General features: G+C 42.0%; 1 protein-coding gene across 2 annotated transcripts in view; it reads left to right on the top strand.

Annotated features, from left to right (window-relative positions):
- The window catches only part of PELI2 (pellino E3 ubiquitin protein ligase family member 2), an 88,082-nt gene that overhangs the window by 21,357 nt on the left and 41,165 nt on the right, over positions 1-25,560 (top strand). For both annotated transcript variants that reach the window (XM_074996242.1, XM_074996243.1), the window contains exon 2: positions 11,111-11,240. In XM_074996242.1, coding sequence (XP_074852343.1) covers positions 11,111-11,240 — 130 coding nt within the window. The remainder of the gene's footprint in view (positions 1-11,110; positions 11,241-25,560) is intronic.

Here is a 25,560-nt window from a genome sequence, read left to right on the forward strand (position 1 = left end):
ATATATGGTTTGAACAACCAGCTCACATGACTTCCATTGGAGAAGCTCTGGCTGCTGTAGTTTTCTGAAAGCAGCATCCTTTCTGCATTCCCCAGACTTGAGTACTACAATTCTATGAAAATTGCTTTCTAAAAGAATTGAATCTTTTGTATAAAGTATTTCTGCAAAAATCCTATGCAAGAATATTTCTTAATTGCTGCCTTGAAGTTGTTAATTTTATATTTCCCTTTGTATGGGCAACTGCGCACCTTCATTGCTCGTGTAATATTATACAGATAACAAGTAGTCCTGTCATATTTTAACGACTAACAAATATACTTGTTAGGTAATGAGCTTTCATGAATAAGACCCACTTCCTCAGATTTGGAGTAGACAATTCGAATCCAGGGTGTATATGGTGGGGATGGGTGTGGGCGGGGGTGTGGAAGAAAGGAGGAGGGCAGTCAAAGAAGCAAATTAAATGGGAGGTGTGCCATTCCTGTGAATCTTAAAGGTGAGGAAATTGCCCTTGTAATGCATAAGGTAATTGAGATCCCTGTTAAGGCCTGATTTAAAAGTGTCAGATTTGCAGACAAATGATAAATCACATGCCTCCTTCTATGATCTTGTGGTAAAATCCTTTTGTAGATAAATGGCTAGTTTTAAGTACTTTATTGTACAGGTTGAACAGCTCAAATTCTGCATGCTCTTGTCTGGCAACCTACGTAATCCAGTGTGATTTTCAGTTAGCCAAATGACCATTTATCATGGGCGTGACCAAGTTTCTTGTTGTCCCATAAAGTTTGTTTACAGCCACGAGTCCTGGTTCTCAGATCAAAAAGTGGTCATCTGGCTAACAGTTGTTGTGCTGTTATTTATCTGTAATTTAGCCCTACATGTTTTCTAAGAGCCCTGTAAGCAGTGGAAGTGTTGGTAGACAATATTGACCTCTTGTAGTCCAGCAAATTCTCCTGTTTGGCATTGGTCAGGACCCCAGGATGCTGGGCTAGAGAGGTTTAACCTGTAGTAATGTAGGTCCAGATGAAATGGTTTCAGAACTCCTGTTTTATCTTGTGCAAAAGGTTTGGCAAATATTGTTCGTTTTGGATTTAATAGAGTAAAAGTGACAAATCAGCATCTAGAAAATTGAAGTTTTGAGCCAGTATATCATGGCAATGTAACTGTTAAACAAAGCTAATAGCTCAAAGAATGAAAGATGCATAGTGTGCCTTCATAATACGAAAACCAAGGTTAATTGTGTCCCTTAGATGTGAACATCAGATTTTCTCTATCAGTACTTTCCATTTTCTAATATTAAACTTAATATCTATTATAACTAAGAATGCTTTTGTTTTTGTGCAGTTAAAATTTTTAATAGTCAATATCATCACTGTTTTATTTGTAGTATATATACTTTTTCCCCAAGGGGGGGATAGGAGAGAAAAGTGCGCACAAAACTGTTTGGGTGGACAAAAGCAATACATAGTGTAACGGTAGGGTGACTTGGGAGAGCTATGTAAGATTCTTTTATAGTTTAGATTACAAGTTGACTGGCTTCTTTAGTTCTCTTCAAACTTGGTCTTTACAAATGTGGATTTAAGAATTTGTAATTGATTTGAACCAGTCTTTTCCTGTGGAAGTGTGTAGTCATGCAGTAGGAATTGTCACTTGTATTATCCTCAATTTTTTTTGGGCAGCCCTGTTGAGAAAATACAAGCGTCACATAGTTGGGAGAATGCTCTTGGGAGCTGACTCAGTCATTCTTCCTGTGCTGGCTTTTGTTTTCTCTGGTGTGCTTTTTTTTTCTTTTCCCCCTAGTTTGGCTTTGAGCTCAGTCCTGCTAACAGTAAAGTTGATGAACATGTGGAGGGGCGGAAGGAGAGAGGTGATTACGAATGGTTCAAGCTGGTCTGTTATATAGTGAGTTGTATGTACTTCTAGAGGAAGGGATGCACAGTTGGAGACACAGCTGAATAGATAGATATGTGTTGGATAAATAGCAGAATTCTCGATGGTCTAACTCTGTTTGTTCTGCATCTCAAGCTGTAAATGGTAAGGTACATTACATACCTGATCTTCCGTTGCTCTGAGAAGAGGAATGCTATTGAAGAGGCCGTTCAGATTTTATTGGTAGTGTTTTTATGAGTATCGTCTAGCACGGGGTCAGCAACCCCCAGCATGAATGTCCTGCTTCTCCTCCCTCATGAAGGTGCCACTCCTACAGGCACTGCTATGGGAAAAAATTCATGGTCATCATGCACGTGCACACACCTGTTTAGAATAGGCATGAACACATCTCAAAGAACAGCAGTCACAAGATGGTACATAGCTGTCTTTTTCCTTTTCTCCTCTCTTGAAATCAAGGGGTGAAGAGCACAGTCCACCTGTATCTATTATCCCAGAGGAACCCTGAAGGGAAGGATGAGTGCTACCCACTGACAAGTCAAGGGCAGACTGAGGTGGTAGTCTTTCTCTGCTGACTCTCTTGTGGACATCAAATCTCAAATCATGGATTTGTCTGAATAATTTGTTACTTCATGAAGTTGTTTAGGGCCCAATTTACTACTTGAGTTTCTCCGGATTTGTACTAGCATAACTACAGGTTGAATCTCTCTGGTCTGGCACCCTTGGGACTTGACCAGTGTTGAACAAGAGAATTTTCCGGACCAAGGGAGGTCAGTATTGTATAGAAGCTTTGCTAACATTTCCACCACTTCCTTGGCTCTTAGAAAATATTTAGGGGTAAGTTAGAGATAAATAACAGCAAAGAACACTGGGTGCCAAGGCTGGTGGCCGTAAACAAACTTTATGGGACCATGGGAAGCTTGATCAAACCCATGATAAGTGGTTGTCCTGCAAACTAAAATCATGCCAGATCATGGATATTGCTGGATGAGTGTGTGCCAGGCTAGAGGGGTTCAACCTGTATTTGAAAAGGGTAGTCTCAGTTGGGTTAATTCTACATTCAGTCATCAGCATTATGATTAAAAATAGTTGTACATGGGAATGAACTTGTGTTACTCTTTATCAAAGAACTCCACCTCCTCTAATTGTATTGTACTCTAGTAACTTGCGCTTTTGTATAAATTCTACTTTTAAAAGATAAATCTCAGATAAATTTAGGGTGACCATCTATCCAGTTTTAGCCAGGACTTTCCCTTTTTTTAGCTCCTTGGAGAGGGTCCTGACTCCTTTTTAAAAAAAAAAAAAAAAATATATATATATATATATATATAAAAAATTGTCCTGTATGTGGCAAAGCAGGGACCTGAACTTTAAAGAGACAGCTCCTGAAGCGGCACGGGCTGTCTGTTTTAAAGACCTGTCTGCAGAAGGTGTGTAGGCTCTTAAAGCACATTGTTTAAACTGCTGTTATCAGCTGCTTCCTGGGTTGTGGGGTGTGTGTGTGTGAGGCAGGGGCAGGGCAGAACCAGGATGTGTGGCTGCTGTGCATTCTGCTCGCTCTGCCTGAGAAAGACAACTGAGGCTGTGTCTCAGTTCCCACCCCCCACATTTTGCTGGCAGGTGATAGGACTGGGTTGAGGCGGGGCAGGGCCCTATGGCAGGCAATGGGGGAGCCCCTCGGGGGGGGAGGGGTCACAGCTGCTGGAGGGTTGCACTTAGCTCGCCTAAGATCTGTGGTAAGCACAGCAATCATGGGTCCAGAATATGGGAGGGGGTGCACCAGGCTGGGCCAGACTGTTTTTTTACATTTCCTGGACACTACAGTACTAATCAAGGATGGCCTGATCAGTACCACACTGTACCGAAAACCTACTGATCGCTATACTTATCTACACCCTTCTAGTTTCCATCCTGCACACGTGACTAGATCCATTGTTTACAGTCAAGCTCTTAGATACAATCACATTTGCTCTGATCCAACTGACAGAGACCTATAACTACAAGAACTTTACCAAATATTCATAGAATTACCCACCAGGAGAAGTAAACAAACAAATCGACAGGGCCAGACGCATACTCAGAGACCAGCTACTCCAAGATCGGCCCAAAAAAGCCGAGAACAGAACACCACTGGTCATCACCTACAGCCCCCAACTCAGACCACTGCAGTGAATTATTAAAGACCTACAACCTATTCTTAATCAGGATGCTACACTCCAGAAGCCCCTGGGTGACATGCCTGTTCTCTCCTACAGACAACCTCCCAACCTCATGAGGTTCCTTACTAACAGCCACAGCCTATACCCCAGGAACACCAGTCCTGGAACCTTTCCCTGCAACAAAGCCTGCTGCCAGCTTTGTCCACGTATCTTCTCTGGAAATACCATCACTGGACCTAACCAGGTTACTCACAGAATCACGGGCACTTTCTCATGCTCCTCTACTAACATCATATATGCCATCATGTGCCAACAATGCCCAGGTGCTTTGTATATTGAACAGACTTCTAACTCCCTTAGACAAAGGGTCAACGGGCACAAAACAGACATCAAAACACTCCAGATCCACAAACCAGTTAGTCAACATTTTAATGGACTGGGGCATTCTGTCAATGACCTCAAGGTATGTGTGTTACTGAAGAGACATTATCGCTCCTTTTTAGAAAGAGAAGCGGACAAACTAACATTTATATTCAAATTCGGAACATTAACACATGGTTTAAATCATGATGGGAACTTTCTGAGTCACTATAGGGGCTCGTCTGCATACTTGACTCAATCTAATTCTTGATTTTCCTCCCCACCCCTCCACTCTCTGATTTGCTCACCTTGATTATCTTTTTCTGATTTGTCCTTCTTGCTTATTGTTTTTGGTTCTCTCTGTCTTAAATTTTGAGTCTGTTCTGGTCTGGCTATGGTCTGAAGAAGTGGGTCTGTCCCACGAAAGCTCACCTAATAAACTATTTTGCTAGTCTTTAAAGTGCTACTTGACTGCTTTTTGTTTCCATCAAGTTTTAGTATTTGTTTGGGGAGGGTATTTGAACCATTAGCTGCAGCCATTAGCTTAATCTGCCCCTGCTCTGGGGAATCGGGGAGCTAGCTAGGCCAGGACTACAGGGGGTGGGAGCGTCTCAGAGAGCTAGCTGTGTTCGTCTGTATCTTCATGAAACAAAAAACCAGTCCTGTAGCACCTCAGAGACTAACAATATTATATATTAGGTTATGAGCTTTTGTGGGTTAGACCCACTTTTTGGAAAGGATGGCCCACAGGCAGCAACTAGGAAACAGGCACCATGTAGCTTGGAGAACAAGAAGTAGTATTGTGGCACCTTATAGACTAACAGATATTTTGGAGCATAAGCTTCTGTGAGCAAAGACCCGCTTCATCAGATGCATGAGTGGGGGGAGGGTGGTTTCAGAGGGGTATTTAAAGAGTGGGATACCAGTAAGAGGGAGGGCCAGAGCTGACAAGGTCTATTCAGCAAGGTGGAAATGGCCCAGTATCAACAGTACTTTTCAAAAGAGGAAAAAACAAGTCAGATCAGACAGGGGGATGTGAGCCATTGTCAGTGTCTAATGGGGAGCTGTTAGCACCCAGAGGAGAGAAACTGCCTTTGTAAGCTGCGAGCCACTCTCCGTCTCTATTTAATCCATGGTGAATGGAGTCAAATTTGCAAATAAATTGTAGCTCAGATTTCTCTCTCCATTTGATTTTTAATTTTTTTTTGTTTCAGAACTGTCACCCTTAAATCTGCCACTGAGTGTCCAGGGAGATCGAAGTGTTCCCCCACAGGCTTCTGTACATTATCATTCCTGATGTCTGATTTATGTCCATTTATTCTTTTATGGAGAGACTGTCCAGTTTGGCCAATGTAAATTTGCAGTGGGGCATTGCTGGCACATGATGGCAGGTATTATATTTGTAGATGTGCAGGTAAAGGACCCCCTGATGGTATACTTGGTGTTAGGTCCTGTGATGATGTCACTGGTATAGATATGTGAGCAGAGTTGGCAGCGAGGACTGTTGCAGGGGCTGGTTCCAGGCCTAGAGTCACTGGTTTGTGATTTGTAGTGGCTGGTGAGGATTTGTTTGTTGACAGGCTGTCTGTAGGCGAGGACAGGCCTGCCTCCCAAGGTCTGTGAGAGTGAAAGATCATTGTTCAGGATGGGTTGCAGATCACTGATGATGTGCTGGAGAGGCTTTAGGTGGGGTCTGTATGTGATGGTCAGTGGTGGTCTCTTGTTTTCCTTGTGAGGCCTGTCTTGAGGTGGCTTCTGGGTATCCATCTGGCTCTATCAGTCTGTTTCCGCACTTCCTTAGGTGGGTATTATAGTTTGAGGAAAGCTTAGTAAAGCTCTTGTAGAAGTTTGTCTCTGTCTGATGGATCAGAGCAAATACGGTTGTACCTTAGTGCCTGGCTGTAAACAATGGATTGTGTAGTATGCCCTGGATGGCAGCTGGAGGCGTGTAGATAAGCATAGCGGTCCTTGGGTTTTCGGTATAGGGTGGTATTTGTGACTGTCATTTATCTGTACAGTAGTGTACATGTAGATTGGGCATCTTTGGAGTAGAGGGGGGCAGATGGCCCTAGTGCTAAGATGGGAGGTCAAAGCACTGTTTGGAGGAGAGAAGCCCATGATGGGGAATTTCAGCAGGAGGTGATGGGAGGCAGCGTCAGGGCAAGGAGTGAGGATTTCCAAGCCCTCTTGTGGGGACTTGTAAGTTAAAAGCTCTGAAAATCCTGTGTACAGAGTGGGGCATTAGACTGTAGGTCTGTTGTATACAGACTGGTGGCAGGTTGGAAGGTTTGGCCATGGGCTTGGCACAAGTGTGTATGGATATTAGAAGGTATGCTGTGGTATAGCGAATACACTGAGGTATTGAAAGGTATCGGGTATGGAATAATATATTGTTTCACTTTGAAAGCTCAGGGTTTATCTGTTGTAAATCCACTCACTCCAGTGAAATTAAATGGGGGGAGCAGGGAGAACTGGCCTTTGATTCCCCTTTTGTACTACTGCAAAAATATGAAATGGCTTATATTGTTCCAGAACCCAGCCCCAGGGCTCCTCCCCACTTCCGTCATCCTATCCTGATTCCTGCCCTCCTGCGTGCACACCCAGCCCTGATTTCCAGGAGCTCACTCGCAAACCTCAGCCTCTTGCTCCAATGTCTCTCACACCACCAGCCCACACTCTGAAGGACAGCAAGATTAGGAAAAGGCAGACATTTTTACAGAGCAGTAACCACTCAATTGTAGTTATCTGTTTTTAATTTTTACCTATTCTTGTTATAATAATGCAGTATAGCTTTTAAATGGGGCCTCAGTCAACTTAATGTTGTTTTGAGTTTATACTGCATGGTTCTCCTGAATTGCTGTTGAACTCACTTAACTGCAAGCAATGTAGCAGGTGTCCGATATTTCACATAGGGAAATATGGTCACCTTAGATAAATCAAGATCCTATTCCTGAGTTATGTTCAGCTGTTTGCACACCAATAGCCTCTTATTGGATTGTGCTGTAGACAGCCACCCTTAAATCTCCAAGATAGTCTAGAAAACTGACTTTAAAAGAAAGAGAAGAGTTGTAAATTTTTTCAAGCAAGGTGACTTCTTTGTGCTAACACTGCATAATCTCCAATTACTAACACTGACTGCACAGTAAGGTTCAGCTTCTGCAGCTTGCACAGTAGTAGATGAACAGCAGATTTTTCAGGATTTGAAGTACTGGGGCATTAACATTTTGTGAAGGGTCTTCGTTTAAAGGATCAATAATTTTAGGATGGGAAGAACAATGTGTAATACAGAATGACTTTATTTTTGTCACATACTTGTCTTTTTCCTATGTTTGTTTTTTGTGCCATATTCCTGGCCACAACCCCAACCATGCTGTCTACTCTGGGACCTTTACTACTGACCCTGTCTGCTTTCATACCCTTCTGCCCAGGCTCCTGCAGTAGAACTGTAGGGCTCAGAAGCAGAGCTGGAAAGTGTACTGCTAGGAACTGTGTCACTTCCTTTTCTTCTCCTAATCATCCTAAGTAAGTCCACGATATGCTGCAGAGAATTGCTCTTGATTTGTACATTCCTGGAGGTGAAAGTCAGGTGGCTTGCTCTGGTCTGTTCGGAGCTGGATGGGGTACTCCGGTGCAGGAGGAGGTGAGGTATATACTCTTACCTGGGCCCCCCAGAGCTCTCTTTCAGGCTGTTGCATTAAGCAGCAAGCAAGTGAAAATAGCTGGATGTGGGCACACCCCACACCAGTCGAGGACTGTCCCAGCCCTAAGCTGCACCTCCAGGAGCCCTTTCGGGAGAGAAGAGGGAAGCTATTTTCACCCTTCGGCTTACCCATGGAGGAGGTACAAGATCAACACCAGTTGTTAGGTATTTTCCAACCCCAGAGGCCATTATATAATGGTATCCTGTCTGTCTGGTCTGTGTCACTTTCCTTTGGATTCTGGGTACAATTCAAAGTCTCTAAATCCTTTATGTATTTAGTCCTGTATATCTGACACCTTCTCTGTGCTTTCACTTTCTGAAGATTGTTGTTGTTTGCGTTTCTGATAACGTGAGTGATGACTGACAGGCTGCTGGCAAAGTTCTTAATCCATAGGGTTAGATGGTAGTGTTTATACGTCTTATAAAAGTGAATTTGCTTTCCTTGCATCTCTATATCTTGCCACTAATTTAATTTTGTATATTAAAAATATTTTATCAATCATGAAAACATGCCAAAAGAAGTCTATACAGCTTCATGAATGGAAAATACTAGTTAAAAATCTCTATTCTGCCTCTGAATTACAGGTTTTAAAAGCCCAGCAATATACAGTAAACTCAGCCCCGGGACCGAGAGGTTGCCAAATATTCAAATATTCTGCATAATAGAGAGGTATACCTAGCAATGCATAATGCTAAAGAAAAACAAGATTAGTTATTAAAAAAAACAAACAAATATATGCAGAGTACTTAATTTACCAACAATAGTAGTATTGTACACTGTAAACTTATACTGCATTTTATGGAAAATATAACTAAAATGTACGCAAGGTTAAAATGCTGGTTATTTGAGAGTTCTGGGTGATAGAATGCTGGATCTGCAAGAGTTTAATGTAGGAAGCTCAGCCAAATTATATTTTAAGCATAACCTTGTAGTGTACTTAAAATGCTGAGACCCTTTTTACATGGAAGCTTTAGTGTTCCAAGTCATTGTCAGTTATCAAGCAGCCCTAGTGGGAGTTGGAAATAAACATTTAGTAGTTTACATCCTAAAATGTTAATTAAAAATACAGAAGAACATAAAAAGAAGCTAATTATTCTTTGTATGATCACTTAAGGAGTTATGTCTACAAATGTAGTTAATGCCTGCTTGAAAAGCAAGAGTATTGAGGCAAGCTAAGACATGCCTACTTATTTCACAGGTATTGTTGTCTTACATAGATGACTTCTCATACATACATATACAAAAATAAATGCTAAAAGAAATATTCAGATTGCAGAAGTGACCACTCAAGTTAGGAAATACCAACATTAATGTTGCCTGTGCAATCTTGTATTTGGCCACCTTGTACATAAGCATTATGGGACAATTTAACTAAATGCTCTACTGTATTTTTCTGCAGGACCACTTTATCATTTAGAGCACAGAAGGGGCACGAACTGATTTATGGAGAGGCATCTCTGATAACTGCACTGAGGAGAGACCTAGAGGACAGATTTATAAAGCTAATCTTAGTCTGTTCATATAGCTGACAAGTACATTGCATTGTGCACAAGGGTTGCCATAAGCATCTTCCTCATCAAAGGATTTGGGAAAGCTAGGCATCTTGAAGTTCATGTACCTCAAAGAACCTGTTCCTTGAAGAAAGCTGTATGCTCACTGAGGTTGGATAACCTTCCTGTGGGTAACAAATACTTTGGGGTAGCTCTCTGTAGAGCGAAAGGAAGGAGGTAGGGAATATTAATACATACCATATTCCTGATGAAGCCTTGTCAATGACATTGTTCAAGTGTCTTATTTCACTGAAAAGGATGTGAGTGTTTAAATTTCCAAAATAATAAATCAATCCTCATTAAACCTTTGGTGGGTTTTTTAAGAAGTTCCTTAAATGATTTAGGAGCATAAATTCCATTCTTTCATTTTTGCTGTACTTCTAAGGATTTAAGAAGTTTTCTAGAAACCATATCTCCTTCCTGTAGTGGTTTCTGGAGAAGAGAGCAACAAATGTTTCTAAAATTTCCAATACTCTATGATGTGTAGAAAAGCTAGAATTGCACTCAAAGTACAGAAGTATGGGAGTCATAAAACCAAACTGATGTTCCAGTAGATGCAAAAATGTTTTCCAGAGCGTGTAAAACTAGCACTTTTAAAGTTGCTGCACTCAACTCTCACTTAACACTTTCAGCTTTTTTTAGTGTGTGACATAATCTGTTAAACTGTAATTTACTAAATTGTTCAAATGCCTTAGAACAGGGGGTCTGCAACCTGTGGCTCTGGAGCCACGTGTCTCTTTAAGAACTTCTTTGTGGCTCCTGATGCTATGATGGCAAAGTTTATTTAAAAAAAAAAAGCCTCCTGATTATTTTCAGTAAACCGTGAACATCCTGGAATAAAAATGTATCGCATTACAAATCATTTGTGTGTGCGCTGTTCTAAAAATAGGCGTTACAAAAAGTACAATTTGGCGTTATTTATGAAGGAGTGTCTGGTATTTACATGCAGTGCAGTTCTTGAATCATTGAGTTTTTTACTGAATTTAAAGAAGTGATATTTTGGTAGCAGGCCTCTGCCTTAGCTCATGAAAGCTGTACTTACTGGTTTTTTCTAATAAGTAACTTTCTTGCTTTCCCCCCCACCCCTCCACTCTCTGATTTGCTCACCTTGATTATCTTTTTCTGATTTGTCCTCCTTGCTTACTGTTTTTGGTTCTCTGTGCCTTAAATATTGAGTCTGTTCTGGTCTGGCTATGGTCTGAAGAAGTGGGTCTGTCCCACGAAAGCTCACCTAATAAACTATTTTGCTAGTCTTTAAAGTGCTATTTGACTGCTTTTTGTTTTGATAGCGTATAGACTAGCACGACTTCCTCTCTGTTGCTTTCCAAGGTGTGCTGCCTCATGCTTTGTAATCTTTATGGCCCATGATCTGATAATTGCATTTCTAGCTCTGCCTCCCTTCCTTGCTATATGCCAGAGAGTCTGGAATAAACATGAACTTCTTGTTTGTTCTTAGGTACAATGGTTCCCTCTCTAATGGTGACAGAGGACGCAGGAAAAGCAGGTTTGCTCTCTATAAGCGAGCAAAGGCTAATGGAGTCAAACCGAGCACTGTTCATGTGATATCAACGCCCCAAGCATCCAAGGTATGTGGCAGTTGGGGAACTCTGCTTCCTGATATTGGCTGGATGTAAAATTTTTTTGGGTGCTGTTTGCTTTTTTTAACTCCCTTGCTGCCATCTTTTCAGTTATGTTTTTAGACTTGAAATGACCTAGTCTGATTAAAAGTCTGTAGTGCAGGGATGGGCAAACATTTTTGATGTGGGGCTACTATAAGATTTTGTGACATTATGGCACTTTTCTCTGGAGGGGGTGTAGTGTTGGGGTGGAGGTTGGGTGCAGGAAGAAGCTCAGGATAGGGGATGGTTGCAGGAGAGAGTGGGGGGTCTGAGAGTAAGTTTGGGTGAAAAAGAGGGTTGTGACCTGGGTCAGGTGTGTAGGGTCTCTTAGGGAAGTATGGATGTGGAGGGATATAGGAAGGGTTGCAGGCAGCATTCCCACTAACATTTTCCATCCTTGGGTGGGTTGAATTTTCTTTTCGGTGACTAGAAATGTATGTGCAACATGAATATTGAGGTTGTGTGTGCCTGTGAACTACCAGTATAAGATATATATTTATAGCTAGATTCTTCTATACAGTTGATAGGTATGGAAGAATAAGAAAATATTTAAATGAGGGATAGTTAACAAGGAGCAAATTACAATGACTACATGTATTATCATCCTTTCTAACAACTCAGGCTGGTAAACACACCACATGGAGCATACTGAGAACAGCTATATAAAAAAATAAAATACATGGTCATTCAGTAAAAGCATAAAAAAAAAAAGCTTGAGAGTTCCAGTTTAACAACTACTTCATAGACAGATAAACCGTCAGAATCTCCACCGCTAAAATTGCTCCCAAAGCAATTCACAAAGCTATCCTTCTTGCATATCATCCACACATTGCTCAGATTTAAGATGATAAACAAATCTGAGTCAACTAGAAATAATCATGCTGTCCTTGCAAATATTAATACAATATTTACTAGCTAGAACTCTACCAGGTAACAAAGATCTGGCCTTAATGCTAATCCTCCTACCCAACTAAGTTCTAAAACTTCTTAGAAATCACTAAGCCACATAAACAGGGATCTATAGTAACGTTCTTCCAGTTTAAGCCATTTATCATGTATACAGTAGTAATAAAGGATTTAAAAAAAATTAAGATCAGAATTTTCAGGTATCTACAACGCTCCAAAAATTCTGCTGAGATTTTTTTTCTCTGGTACATTAAGCCATTAACATCTTGTTAAACTTCCTTTAAAATAAAACAAAACAGCAGTCATGTAACACTTCAAAGACTAACAAATAATTTATTAGGTGATGACCTTTCATGGGACAGACCCGCTTCTTCAGATCTATAGTATTTCCAGCCCAGACTCGATTATATAGTACAGAGATCCAAAAACAATTGCAATAAAAACTGACAAATACATGGAACTGAAGGAGGTGGAGGATATTAAGTGTTGTGCCTGAGATAATTATTGTAATTAATTAAGATAATTAGGATAATTATCTCAGGCAAACCACTTAACATTCCCCGCCCCCTCTCCTTCAGTTCCATGTATTTGTCAGTTCTTATTGCAATTTTTTTTGGACTTCTGTACTATATAATCGAGTCTGGGCTGGAAATGCTATAGATCTGAAGAACTGGGTCTGCCCCACCAAAGCTCATCACCTAATAAATTATTTTGTTAGTCTTTGAAGTGCTACATGGCTGTTGGTTTGTTTTGTTAGAATGCAGACTAATACAGCTACATTTCTGTTATTCTTTCTTTAAAATGTAATCATGCAAATGCCATGAGCTACCCCTCTAGCTCCAGTATTCATTCATCAAAGCCTGAATTGTGCTAAGACGGGGTATGTCTGTACTTCCTGTGGGTTTGACCTGCTGTGGTCAATCCGCTGGAGTTTGATTTTGCTGCATCAGTGAAGCTGCAGTAAAATTGATCTCTCTGGGCTTGGCTGTCAGTGGTGATGCTCCGTGCTGCCACGTGGAGTAAGGGACGCTGGTGCGAGCCCAAAGAGCCCCTATCTACACCAGTGAAGAAAGTTGATCCTGATACACAATTCTAGCCATGCCGTTAATGTAGCTAAAATCAATGTATCTGGGATCGACCTTTGTGTACCCCAGGTCAGAGAGTGTCTCTAACTCGTACTACAGTCCCAATGAGAATAAATCAGGAGACGCCACGCCCACCAACAGACTCCCCACCCCACACACAGATGGTATCACCCACTCACCTCTTTCCCCTCACCTAATGCAATCTGCAGCTGCCCCTTCAGCCCAGCCAGAGTCTGGGGGAGAATTCTGGCTCTTGGAGTTGCAGGTACCACCAGCAACAAACTCACTCCCCAATCCCCAGTCTCACCTCTCCAAACCTTCTTGACCCATGTGGTCTGCTCTTGCCTCTCCCTTTCCCCGTTCAGCTGGAGGCTGGGAGAGTGCTGGGACTGGAGAAGGGAGTACAAGCAGATGCTTCGGTAAGGCAGTGGTTCGCACTCTGGGGTTCATGGGGTGTTGCAGGGGGCCAGTGGAAAAAAATAAAAATGATAATAGAAAATAAGTTTTAAATACTGTAAAGTGAAAATCAGTTATTTAATTTAAAAATATCTTCCAACAATGTTAGATTTTCTGCCAGCAATTATCTTGTGGACGTTTTGTGTAATGAAACAATTGTGATGGGGGTCTGTGAATGGTGTTGGGGGATGAGTAGGGGTCTGCGCTAGTGAAGAGGTTGGGAACCACCACTGTAAAGAGTAATCTCTTTCCTCTCCAGTCAGCTGTCTGGGTACCGCAGCCGATCTGAGAGACAAGGCTCCTCAAACTTCCCTCCCCACTGACCACCCTCCCATCACTTATCCCCTACCTCCTCCTTATGCCCCTCTCTCTGTCAGCTGGGAGCAGCATGCTTCATAGTCCCAAGCAGGGAGCTTCCATACAACACTGTCTCCACATCTGAAGAACTGGGTCTGTCCCACGAGAGCTCATCACTAATAAATTATTTTGTTAGTTTTTAAAGTGCTACGTGACTGCTTTTTTGGTACAAATATAGTGTGGTTTTATTTGGTTAGATGTAAGGATGCTAGAAAATGCAGTTACTCAGTTTAAGGGACTTAATAAAATTCTTAACATCAAAATGAGAAATTACCTACCCTGACTTTAAGAATGGTGAGACTTTAGAAATTACCTACCCTGACTTAAAGAATGGTGAGCAGAATAGGAATCTGTGTACGATGAGGAAATGTGAAGAGAACACTGGTAAAACAAATTCCAGAGAACAGGACAACATTTGCCATTGTGTTAACTGTGTACTACAAACACACCTAAAGAATGGTTAATAGATATCTGTATGTTGAACTTCATGGGACAGGTGAACCTGAATAGGGAACAATCAGCCTTGCAGAGCTGAAATAACAATCTATGTGAAAAAGATTTCTAGCACATGGAAAAACTTGTTGAAGATGAGCTGTATAGTTATTTAAATTATACATTATGCTTAAAATCTTTAGTATTCAAGTTTGGTCTATTGAATAAATGAATAGAACTGAGTTTTAAGAAGAGAAAATTGTCAGAGGGATAGCGATGTTAGTCTGTATCGACAAAAATGAGAAGTCCTGTGGAACCTTATTGACGAACAGGTATATTGGAGTATAAGCATTCATGGGCATGCATCTGACAAAGTGGGTCTTTCCCCATGAAAGTTTATGTTCGAGTACATCTGTTAGTCTATCAGATACCCCAGGACTTCTTGAAGAGAAAATTGAGAGCCTTTTACTTGCCTTCTCTGCTTTTCTCCCTTTCAAATAGGGAAGTGAAAAGTTGGGGGTGGGCCCCATTGGGGGTATTTGAAGTTTCTTACGAGGGGCATAGCACAGTCAACTGCTGGGTTTGAGGCTCAGCCATCTCATTACAGATGTTGAAATACGTTGCTGTTTTTATGTATATATATAATTTTATATACCGATTAATAAAACGTTTACATTCTACATTTTCTTACACATGCCAAAATGTTTTTTTAAACCATATGAACATAAACAAAACGGATTACATTAGACCAGGGGTTGATGGGAGGGAAGGGTTACCAATAGCAGTGAAGAAAAGTGAAGCCTGACATAAAAAGTTTGCTCACTCCTGCTTTAGAGTATATTTTGATAACAACCTGTCAGTTCTCATAATACAAACACTAACCCAATGACCAATCCCTGCAACAAGCTAACTCTGTCCACACATCTACTCTAGTGATACAATCATAGCACCTAACCACATCAGCCACACCATCAAAGGCTCGTTCACCTGTACATCTACTAATATGATACATGCCATCTTGCCAGGAATGCCACTCTGTCATGTGCATTGGATAAACCGGGCTGTCTCTATGCAATAGAATAAATAAATACAAATCTGACCTTGAGAATGGTAACATACATAAACCAGTGGGAGAACACCTATAACATCCCTGGATGTGTAGTTACAGACTAGCAACTTTCCATTCTCAAACAAAAAACTTTAAAAACAGACTGCAGCATGAAACTTCGGAGCTGGAATTCATATGCAAATTTGACACCATCAAAATGGATCTATGTAGGGACTGGGAATGGCAGTGATTTTTCCTTTAGGGAACTGCTACCAGAGGGAGAATCCAGGGACACCAAACAGACAAAAAATATTTGGTTTTCAGACTATCTGAATTAGACATTGGTGACAGGTTAAAATAATAAAGCATGTTGTAAGTTATGGGGAAGGTCATTTTCCAGGTTTTCCCATGCACTCTCCCACTGCTGGGCCACCTGGGTTCCATCTGCTTTTCTGTAGACCTTTCGTGGCTGCTTCTGTAACATTTTTCTAAATTCTCCATTTACAGTTTTGTGCCTGAAGGCTCTTTCCTAAGTGCGGAGGTGGTTGTCCTCCACGTGGACAGATAAAACAGCAGAACCTGTGCTGTCACTTTAAAGTGCTTAAGTATCTACATGCCATTGAGTTTGGTTCCAGCAGTTGTACAAAACGTGCCCAGGATTGAGTTAACTCTGTGCAACCCTGTAGCAAACAGCATGATAATAAACAGAAGTATACCTTATTTTTGTTTCAAATAAGCAGGTGTGTTTGACTATTTCAGTGAGAACAATGGAGTCCTGTGACAATTTAAAGACTAACAAATTTTATGCCCAAATAAATTTATTAGTCTTTAAGAAACCCCAGGATGACTCATTAATTTTATGACTATTTATGCACATAATTACCACATTCTTCACATTCATGGGACGCTCGGAGCTGGGGAATTTAAGAAACATACCAAATCGTGGAAGATTGGCTATAAAAAATTGAGAATTATCAACACCTCTTGTGAGATTAGGTTAAATTTCAAATGTAGTCATCATCTAATCTGATCATGCTCAGCCTTCAGGGTGACCTTCCATTCAGCCAAGAAGCAAAATCATCTTCATGGATGTGGTTCTTCCAGCTGCATGTGATCACTGCAGTCACCCAGACAGTAACACAAGTGATGGAAAAAATGAAGTGCATCTTTGTGATCAGACATGTGCTATTTGCTGATCGATCTTCATGAGATTGGAAGAGAGAGGGTTAGTAGAAATTGAAGATGCAGCAGGGCCAACTCTTCCCTTCTAAAGCTAAGATGAGCTTCTTTTGAAGATCTAGGTTTTTTTTCTTAGTGTGCTTTAAAATTCACAAGCATACCCAGATTTATTGTGGATTTGGGGCAAATTTGGGGGCAGGGTTCCATGTGAGAGAATAGAATTAAAGGTCCTGACAGTAAACTTTCCCATTCTTGCAATGTTTTCACATGAACTTGTTTCTCTCAATATTGTGCTGTCACAGGGGTCAGCGACCTTCCTGAGGTAGAGTCTGAAACTTAACCTGTTGACCTTTGTGAAAGGTCCAAGTGCCAGACATACTTTTTAAAGTCACTGATAACTCCTATTTACAACAGCTGTCAATTTTTGCTGTGCATGGGGAGTGGGGGCAGGTGTGCTGCCAGTACAGAGGCGGTGTGGATGTGCCTCTGTTGGCTAGGGTCCCCCGTCCCGTCGCCGTCTCTTATGCCTGAAAAAAAATGAAAAAAGACCTATTTCTGATGCATCACTGGTAATTTAGTTACATGAGTTAACGTAAGAATAGCTTTCTGCCATTCACAGTGATTTGCTGTACACTTCAAAAGATGAACACAGTATAGACAGGAACTCTTTGTTTAGCTCCAATGGTATAAACACTATACCTGTGTGTCCCTTGAAAGCCAGAAAGCTTGCAGAAATAAGTGACCAGAATTTAACTATGTGCTGCATATTGTCCATTCTATATTAAAGAAAACTAAGCCTGCTTACCTCTGTCTCATGCCTTTCCATAAGGTAGTGGGGTGGCTAACCTCGCATAACTATTTACCCCCCAACTTTGTTTGCCCCCTGGAATTAGGCACAGGGACCAAATCATACCCTTGGGTTAGAGAGTCTTCTGAACTATGGTGGTGCCATCATGGTACAGGTTTGAGGGAGTGCATACGCTGGGAGATTCTCCTGTACAATGTGCACCTCAGAAATGGAGGTTGTTTATAGCTCTGAAATTCTGGTAACTGAACAAAGTGATATGGTGGTTCTTTGAAAAGCTTTCCACTGATCACTGGCCTAATACACCCTTGAAACTTTACCATGCTGAAGAAAAAATGCTGCTTGTATCTATCTTAATTTAAAGGAAATAAATACCATTTTGTTGCATTGTCAAACCCTTAGTTTATATTTAAAAGTACCATACTGTTTCATTTTTGTCATTGTCTCTGTTAGTGCTTGGTTGTGTAGCTCTGCTTCCAAAGAAGGTGTGTGGTTGACAAATCAGTTTGCAGTTCTGTGGTTCTGCTGTATATATTCATTTGTTTCTTGACTCGGGGGTTTAAGTTCATCCCCGTTTTTGGAAGAGCGTGTGGCAGTGCTACTCAGCCTTAGCTCTGTTAACATTCCACCCCCCCAAACAAAAAAACAAAACAAAACACAATGTTTTGTTAAGTGAATGGTGAACGGGCTAAAGGAAAGTGCTAGCTTAATAGCCCATTAACTTGGGGGGCTAAAGAGGGAGAGCAGAAAGTAACAGGTGGCCTTTCTGTAAACATAGGCCCTGTGCTTTGCTTTTTCACATGTTCTTTGAACAACTGTCCATCCAAAGTACTTATACTCCCGTAGGGGTGCACAAAGAACAAGATGCTTACTGAGAAGACTGGACAGCAGCACACCCCTTCTAGAGACAAAGGGATCTGAAAAAAAGGAGGAGCGTAGGATCTGGGGAAGAGAAATGGAGAAATAAAGGGTGTGTTAAATGACAGAGGAAGCAAGGAGAGAAATATGAAAAGGAGTACTGGAGATAAGATTGCAGTTTGCCTAATTCTAAAGAAAGTAGGGGGAGGTTGGATAAATGAGTAAGATGCAACTCCAGACTTAAAGTATATAGGTCAAACCTGTCCCCTTCATTATCTCTGGCGTGATGTTTGGACAGGCTGGTAAATTCTAGTCTACCCTACTTATATGATCAGCAAAAACATGTCTGTCTTGAGCATTACACAAAATTTTCATGGTAATCTTAAAGCCAAGATTTTGAATACAGTATCTTCAAACATCTGGGTATCATTGTAGCTAACCACCTGCCAATCTCCCTATTCTGTATGCCTGAGGCATCTAGTCAGCTAACAGAACAGCTCTCATGCATATTACATTTTACATGTACTACAATAGGTGTACAATATACCAGTTATTGCTTTTTTACAAAGACAATAATGTAAGTGTGAGTTGATAGTTAAAACCTTTTACTCTTTTGAGTCTTGGCTTCAGATAGATCAAGTTGAACTTACTCCTCTGTACTTCCTTCAAACCCTTAGAAAAGAGCTTTTGTCTGTTTGTTATTGCTGTGTGTGGCAAGGCCTATGGATGTATGCCAGAGACCAGTGATGCAATGGATTGCAGCTGGTGAGCCTTCTGATGTGAAAAGAACCCAGGTTTTTAAAAATCCTTCTGATGACAGGCTTTTTTGGATCGAAGAACCTGAGACAAAATCAGGTATACTACCAATAGCTTCTGTGTTCCCCATTGTGAGTAGCGCCAGAAACTGAGTGAATAAAGAGGAGTCTTTTTTTTGTTCCTGATAATAACTTATAACTTGACACTAAATTTTTTGTTCTGCTCTAGCCCTTCAGCATAGCTCTTTGCATTTTTCGTTTGTCTGATAGTAATGGAAATTTTCACTGCAGAGAATGTTAATGAGCAGCCTTCTTCCTGCTGTCTGTTTCCTGGCTATGTATTTGTAATCCTGCTTTATTGGCCCCTGGCATCCCCACCCCATCAATGTTTTGAACTGCTGCTCTCATTCCATTTGAGGGGAAGATACCTTTTGCTCTGATATTTAGTGAAATAAACCATCTTTCCTGTGGGCACAGTGACCAGAAAGAAGTTTTTCGGGGGGAAAAAAAAAGTTTGATTTACGTTATTAGCAGAAAGATAAAGAATAAAAATGTAACAGGCCTAATGGTTCCAAGTGGATGGGCTGTTTTTACATCAGATGGTCTCTACATAGACTGACTCAAGGTGTCTCAAGCCCCAGTTTCGCAAAGCACTTAAATATGTGTGTGAGTCAAACACACAGTTGAAGGTACATGTGGCATATGGGGAGCCATCAGGCAATTTGCTATTACACTATGGCATTCTGTGGAGCTCAAGACACATTAGACAGATACTTTGTCTTCCTGCACCATGGGGGACATAAAACACAAGTCAAGAGACATCAGTAATTTCTCTGCTGGGCTCACTTTTCCAGGTCTTTTTATATTCAGGTGTAGTAATGCTGATGCAAACAGTATTGTGTTACAGTGTGGATTAAGCTGCTAATATTACATTGCTAATAACATGAAATTCAATAAATTATGGTGACTCTTTACCCGTTGTTTCACGCTCTTCAGTAGAGCCCTGTGGGGATGCATAATTTATGTCCATGGATGTGGAAAACAGGAGATATAAATCAGTATCTGTGGAGTTGTCTTTTGGGAACCTCAGTGGCAAGCCTCATGAACAGGTGCTCCCAGCAATCAGTATCCTGTGCCAGCAGCTCCTCTGGTGTGGCTATACTACCATCAACCTCCTCTAAAACTTAATGGCTATGTCTGCACTAGCACACTACGTCGAAGTAGCCTATTTCGACGTAAGAACATCAAAATAGGCTACTTCTACACATCGTCTACACATCTTCCAGGGCTGGTGCCATTGACATTCAACATCGAAGTAGCAACGGAGAACATTGAAAGGAACCACCCTGGAAGGAAATGCAGAGCATCCACACACACAAGTGCTCCCCATCGAAATAAGGGGCCAGCAAAGCCCCAAACCCCTCTCTTAAAGGGCCCCTCCCAGACACACACAGCCTGCACAGCACAAGATCCACAGAGCCGACAACTGGTTGCAGACCCCGTGCACGCAGCATGGACCCCAAGCTGCTGCAGCAGCAGCCACAGGCCCTGGGCTAAGGGCTGCTGCTTGCGGCGACCATAGAGCCCCACAGGGGCTGAACAGAGCGTGTCTCAACCCCTCAGCTGATGGCCACCATGGAGGACCCTGCTATTTCGACGTAGCGGGACATGGATCGTCTATACATGCCCTAGCTAGGGCTAGACACTTAAATGGAAGCTAAGCTTCTGTCCTGTTTTCCCAACTCAAAGAGCTGGAACTTAAAGAAAAGTACCAAATAACACCAGACTTAAGACAAAACAAAAGGAATTGGCAGTGTTAGTAATATTCGTTTAAGCATGCATGTCTGTTAGAGCATAGCCACATCACTCGCAAAATAGGGTAATTTAAGACAAAAGTATATTATAGATTAAAGGAAGGAGCTACTTCGTAACATTAAGTATGGCTGCTCCATTATTTAAAAATCAAATGTTATGTTTTGACACTGCACTAACAAACAGCTGAGTGATTTGTTAAAATTAGGGCATTAAGGTTTTCCTTACCTAAGAAGGCAAATTACCCTGCGAACATTTGAAAAAAACTGAGAGAAGAGGAACAGTACATATCTCCTTACAGGTATGTCTGTTTTTCTACACACAGTTTCATTTTTATTGGTTTGTGGTGAGTAGAGACAATGTTCTCCCTCTTCTGCAGACAGCTTTTTCAAGCTATGTGCACAGGGTCTTTCTGATTCCTGATTCTCTCAGCCTCTTGCCATCACAACAGCGGTATGACCGTTACTGATGGTTGCTGCAGTCTAATCAAGTTCATGCTGCTTCCTGAAAAGGACAAAGTGCAGATGCATAAATATAATTGTTTTTGAGAGACTTTTTTCAGTTCATTAATGAGGGAAATGGCACGTATCCGCGATTCCCATGTTGACTTATCCAGTGAAAACCATTGCATCTGTGTAGCTCAAGAAGAGACGTTGTTAACAGCTGGTTTCCTTCACATATATGGTGTGAGTGAACAAAATGGTAAAATATTGTTTATAGTGGTAGACAAGCAAAACTGAAGTGCTTTAAAAAAAGAATGCTATTCCAAATGTGTACTTAGATCCAGGCTGTTTAGCCAGAATTAGAGCGTTTTGGGGTCGTGGAGCAGTTGCCTCTGAGAATCTCATGCAGTTCTTCATAAGTGCAGCATGTCTGTGGGGCAGAACCAGAATGTTCTTATACTTAACTCTCTGAAATTTTTGCAGGTTAGGTCCATAAATGGCTATTAGCCAGGGATAAAGTATGGTGCCCCAGCCTTCATAACAAGGGCAGGAGATGGATGGCAGGAGATAAATCACTTGATCATTGTCTTCTGTTCTCCTTCTCTGGGGCACCTGGCATTGGCCACCGTCAGCAGATGGGATGCTGGGCTCGATGGACCTTTGGTCTGACTCAGTATGGCCATTCTTATGTTCTTATGACTATTTGCCTCTCCTGTTTTCTGGTACGCTTGCCATAGCTCCTTTATTTTCATGTGGCAGTGTTGCATGTCTATGGTTTAGCTCTTCTTCCCCATGAGATCTTGGCATAGACATAAGAATTTCTTCTGTTGAATCAGTGCTCTGTGCGCAGATTCTTCTCCTCACGCAGCAATAAGATCCACCACCTCTTGTGTACTCCATACTGGTAGCCCATTTATGGGCTTGAGTCTCCATGATCAGCTGTGCTGGCGAGCTCTCTGCGCTGATCAAATAGTAAATGCAAATTCAGAACTTCCAGGGCTTTAATGGGTGTGGCTCTTTCCTTTGCACCTGGAAGCTTGCAATGTGCAGTGGAGTTGAAAGAGCTCTCCAGAGCAGTCACAGTGGAACACCACCTGGAGGCTAATTCGTTCATATTACACAGTGCACTGTCTATACTATCCAATGTCAACCTGTGGCTATCAGATCACGCACTGTGCCTCTTGCAGAAGTGGAGTACAGAAGTCTACCAGACATGCAGTTTGGTGGAAGGGACTTGGTCATTTAGAACCATACGTGATTAAATTACTTAATATGGCTTATGTTGACCTAAGTTTGTAGTGTAGATCAGGCCTTAGGTAGTCTGTGGCAGAACTGACAACTGAACCCAGATACCCCAACTGATGCTCAAGTGTTTTAATCATAAGACCATCCTTCCAGATGCGTATTGTGTCTCAGTGCTTCACTTGCATATCAAGTGATGCAAGTGAATGTCTTCAGATTACTTAATATTTTTGTTGTTGTATATTTTTGTGGTTACCTTGGTAATTCTCTTGCATTTGGGGAAAAGTGGAATCTAATAAGTATTGGTGGCACTTTGAGAGAGGATTTGTAACCAGATACATTGATCAAAACATTGTATACCAGACTGCCTTTGTCCCCCTGTTCCCCCCCACTCCAGAGAGAGCGAGAGTAGAACCCTGAGATACTTGCACCCAACCTGCGCGTATCTTGGGTTAATGCAACTGAGTGGTGGGTAGCTGGCGCCTGGCTCTGGGCTGCTAGGCACCAGCTCCCTGCCACTCAGAGGAGTGGGGAAAGTGAACAACTACTGTGCTGGTCCATTTCTTGGCTTCTATGGGGCTGGGCAGTCAGACTGCTGCCCCCAAAGGAGCACGGAAACTGACCAGCACAGCAGCACTGGTTGATTTCCCCTCTCCTGTGAGCAGTGGGCAACCTAGAGTCAGGCTGTCAGCTCCCCGTCACTAACAGGAGAGAGGAAGATGACCAGTGCCACTGTGCTGGTCAGTTTTCCAGTCCCTGCAGGCAGGGTGTAGGGAAAGTGACCAGTGATGTGCTGGTCAGTTTCCTGGCTTCATCAAGTGCAGGGGAGCTGGGAGCCAGGCTGCTGCCTGGTTTCTGGCTCCTGTCAACTTGCACATAGCTTGAGTTGCATGAGGTTGCCCAGGAACTTAACCTTCACGTAACTCAGGGGGTCTACTCTGTGTGAGTGTGTGTGTATAAATATAAAATGAGAGAGCTGGAATACATTGCTATGTTTCCTTCCCTAATTTCTCTCTTTGAGGATTTTCCATTTATATCTGTTTCCTACTGTTTTGCACATAATCAGTTTCTTTCCAGTTTCCCTCTCGTTTTAGGGCTGTACAACCTAGAAATTAACCTTTGATGTGGAACTTTTCAATTGCTTTGTAAAAATCTAACCTTGCATAATGATGTGTTTTGCAACTGGGATTGATGTCATATGAGGATTCCATCATTTTAAGTAAGGATTTCCCTTCTTGAGAGCACGTAGCTTGTTCTGAATCAAGATGTGCTTAACAAGCTATAAAATTAGGCTCTGTTGTTTTGTTACTGCGCGGCTCTTTATTTGAGAAGCTGTTGTGGAATTCGGTGCAAAAATACCCATAAGAATCTATAGGAGTTCAGTACAAGTATAAATCAGAGGTGAAAGTAAGTGGGTGTGCCCTGGTGCACAACTCCTGCAAGAGCTGGCTTTGCTGCAGCAAAAGCCTGCAGGGAGCTATTTAAAGAGCTGGCAATGATCGGGGTTGCAACAGGATAGTACTTGTAAGAAATTAAGTTAGTTTCACCTTGGATATAAATACATATGAAATGGCAGATATTAATATCAAGCATTGTATCAGAGCTACATCAATATGACTATCATTTTAGATCATAGTGTTTTTTAACTTTTGCATTCAGGTATTTACAAGGTCACAAATTGTGCACCTTCACCTTCGCTATTTAGGCTAATTTTAAAAGCAAAAGTATACACAACTTTTTCCCAGGCATAAAGATTGTACTGCTGTTTGAGTGCTCTTAAAGAACACATACTATTACAGTGTAACACGTGCATCTTTTTATCTCCACAGAAATAGCTGCACTGTGCAGTTTCTGATAGAGCTCATGACAGAGTTCTGCCTACAGAAGCAGGGAACACTTTGTGCGGAAGTGATAGTCCTTTTTGAAATAGCATCTGCTTAATAGATTATGTGTGGCAGACAAGGTTGATAGCAAGGGAATTTAAGTTGCAGACCCAAAGATGAGCACGAATGGTTTCTTAAACAGTCAGAAGTGGACTGCTCTTTGGAAGATAGCGCTGGACGTCTCTAGGTTTTTGTCGTAAACACCAGTTCTTAATGTCCTCAATTGAGCATCCCTGTCTTAGAGCACAAGTGCAGCAACTGATGTGTTTCTGTTGGACTGGTACAGTGCTGCCTCCGCCATCAGCCTCAGGCTTGGATGGTCCCTGGGAAAGCCCAACCCCATTCTGGGGTTCTGGCCTGGAGAAGCAGAAGCGAAAGTCAAAGCTCCACACAACACTGGCACTGGGAGGCCTCTACAACCATCAGCAGTAGATAGGGACAATTGATTTCCAGCCTGTTTATGTCCCAACTCTGCAGGCTCCCCAGCAAGCCTCAAAGGCAAGGACTTAGCACCTACTTAATGTGCTACCTCCACCCTGGGTCCTGATCCCAGGGAGTGTGGGAGTGGTATGTCACCAGTTCACTCTCCCTTCTGAGCTATCTCTCTTGCTGGGCTTGCAGAAGCCCCTGCAGTCGGGTACTCTGGATCCTGGTACACAATGCGTCCTTGGCATTTAATTCTTTCCTGCCTGTGCTGCTGTAGCTGGAAGACAAGAGGTAGCAAGATTAAGTCATTAGGCAGCAGCCTGGAGGGTCACCCGTGGTTTGACGGTAGGCAGGCAGGAAGGGAGGGACAAGCTGTTTCTAGCAATAGATGAGCAAGGGGAGGGAAGTAGGTGAGCTCTGGGGAAAAAGGTGGGCCTGGTCTTCACTTCCCCTCACCCTGGGAGCCACTTTCTAATATGAACCCTGGCAGAAATCTGGAGAGAGGGGACTTGTGACCCTGTCGGAAGACACAATCTCATGTACCAGGAGAGGAGGGGCTGCCCTGGGGACAAAGCCAGGCATGGCGGATGGAAAGTGGTG

Source organism: Carettochelys insculpta, chromosome 6, assembly GCF_033958435.1.
Source record: "Carettochelys insculpta isolate YL-2023 chromosome 6, ASM3395843v1, whole genome shotgun sequence".
Classification (NCBI taxonomy): Eukaryota; Metazoa; Chordata; order Testudines; family Carettochelyidae; genus Carettochelys; species Carettochelys insculpta.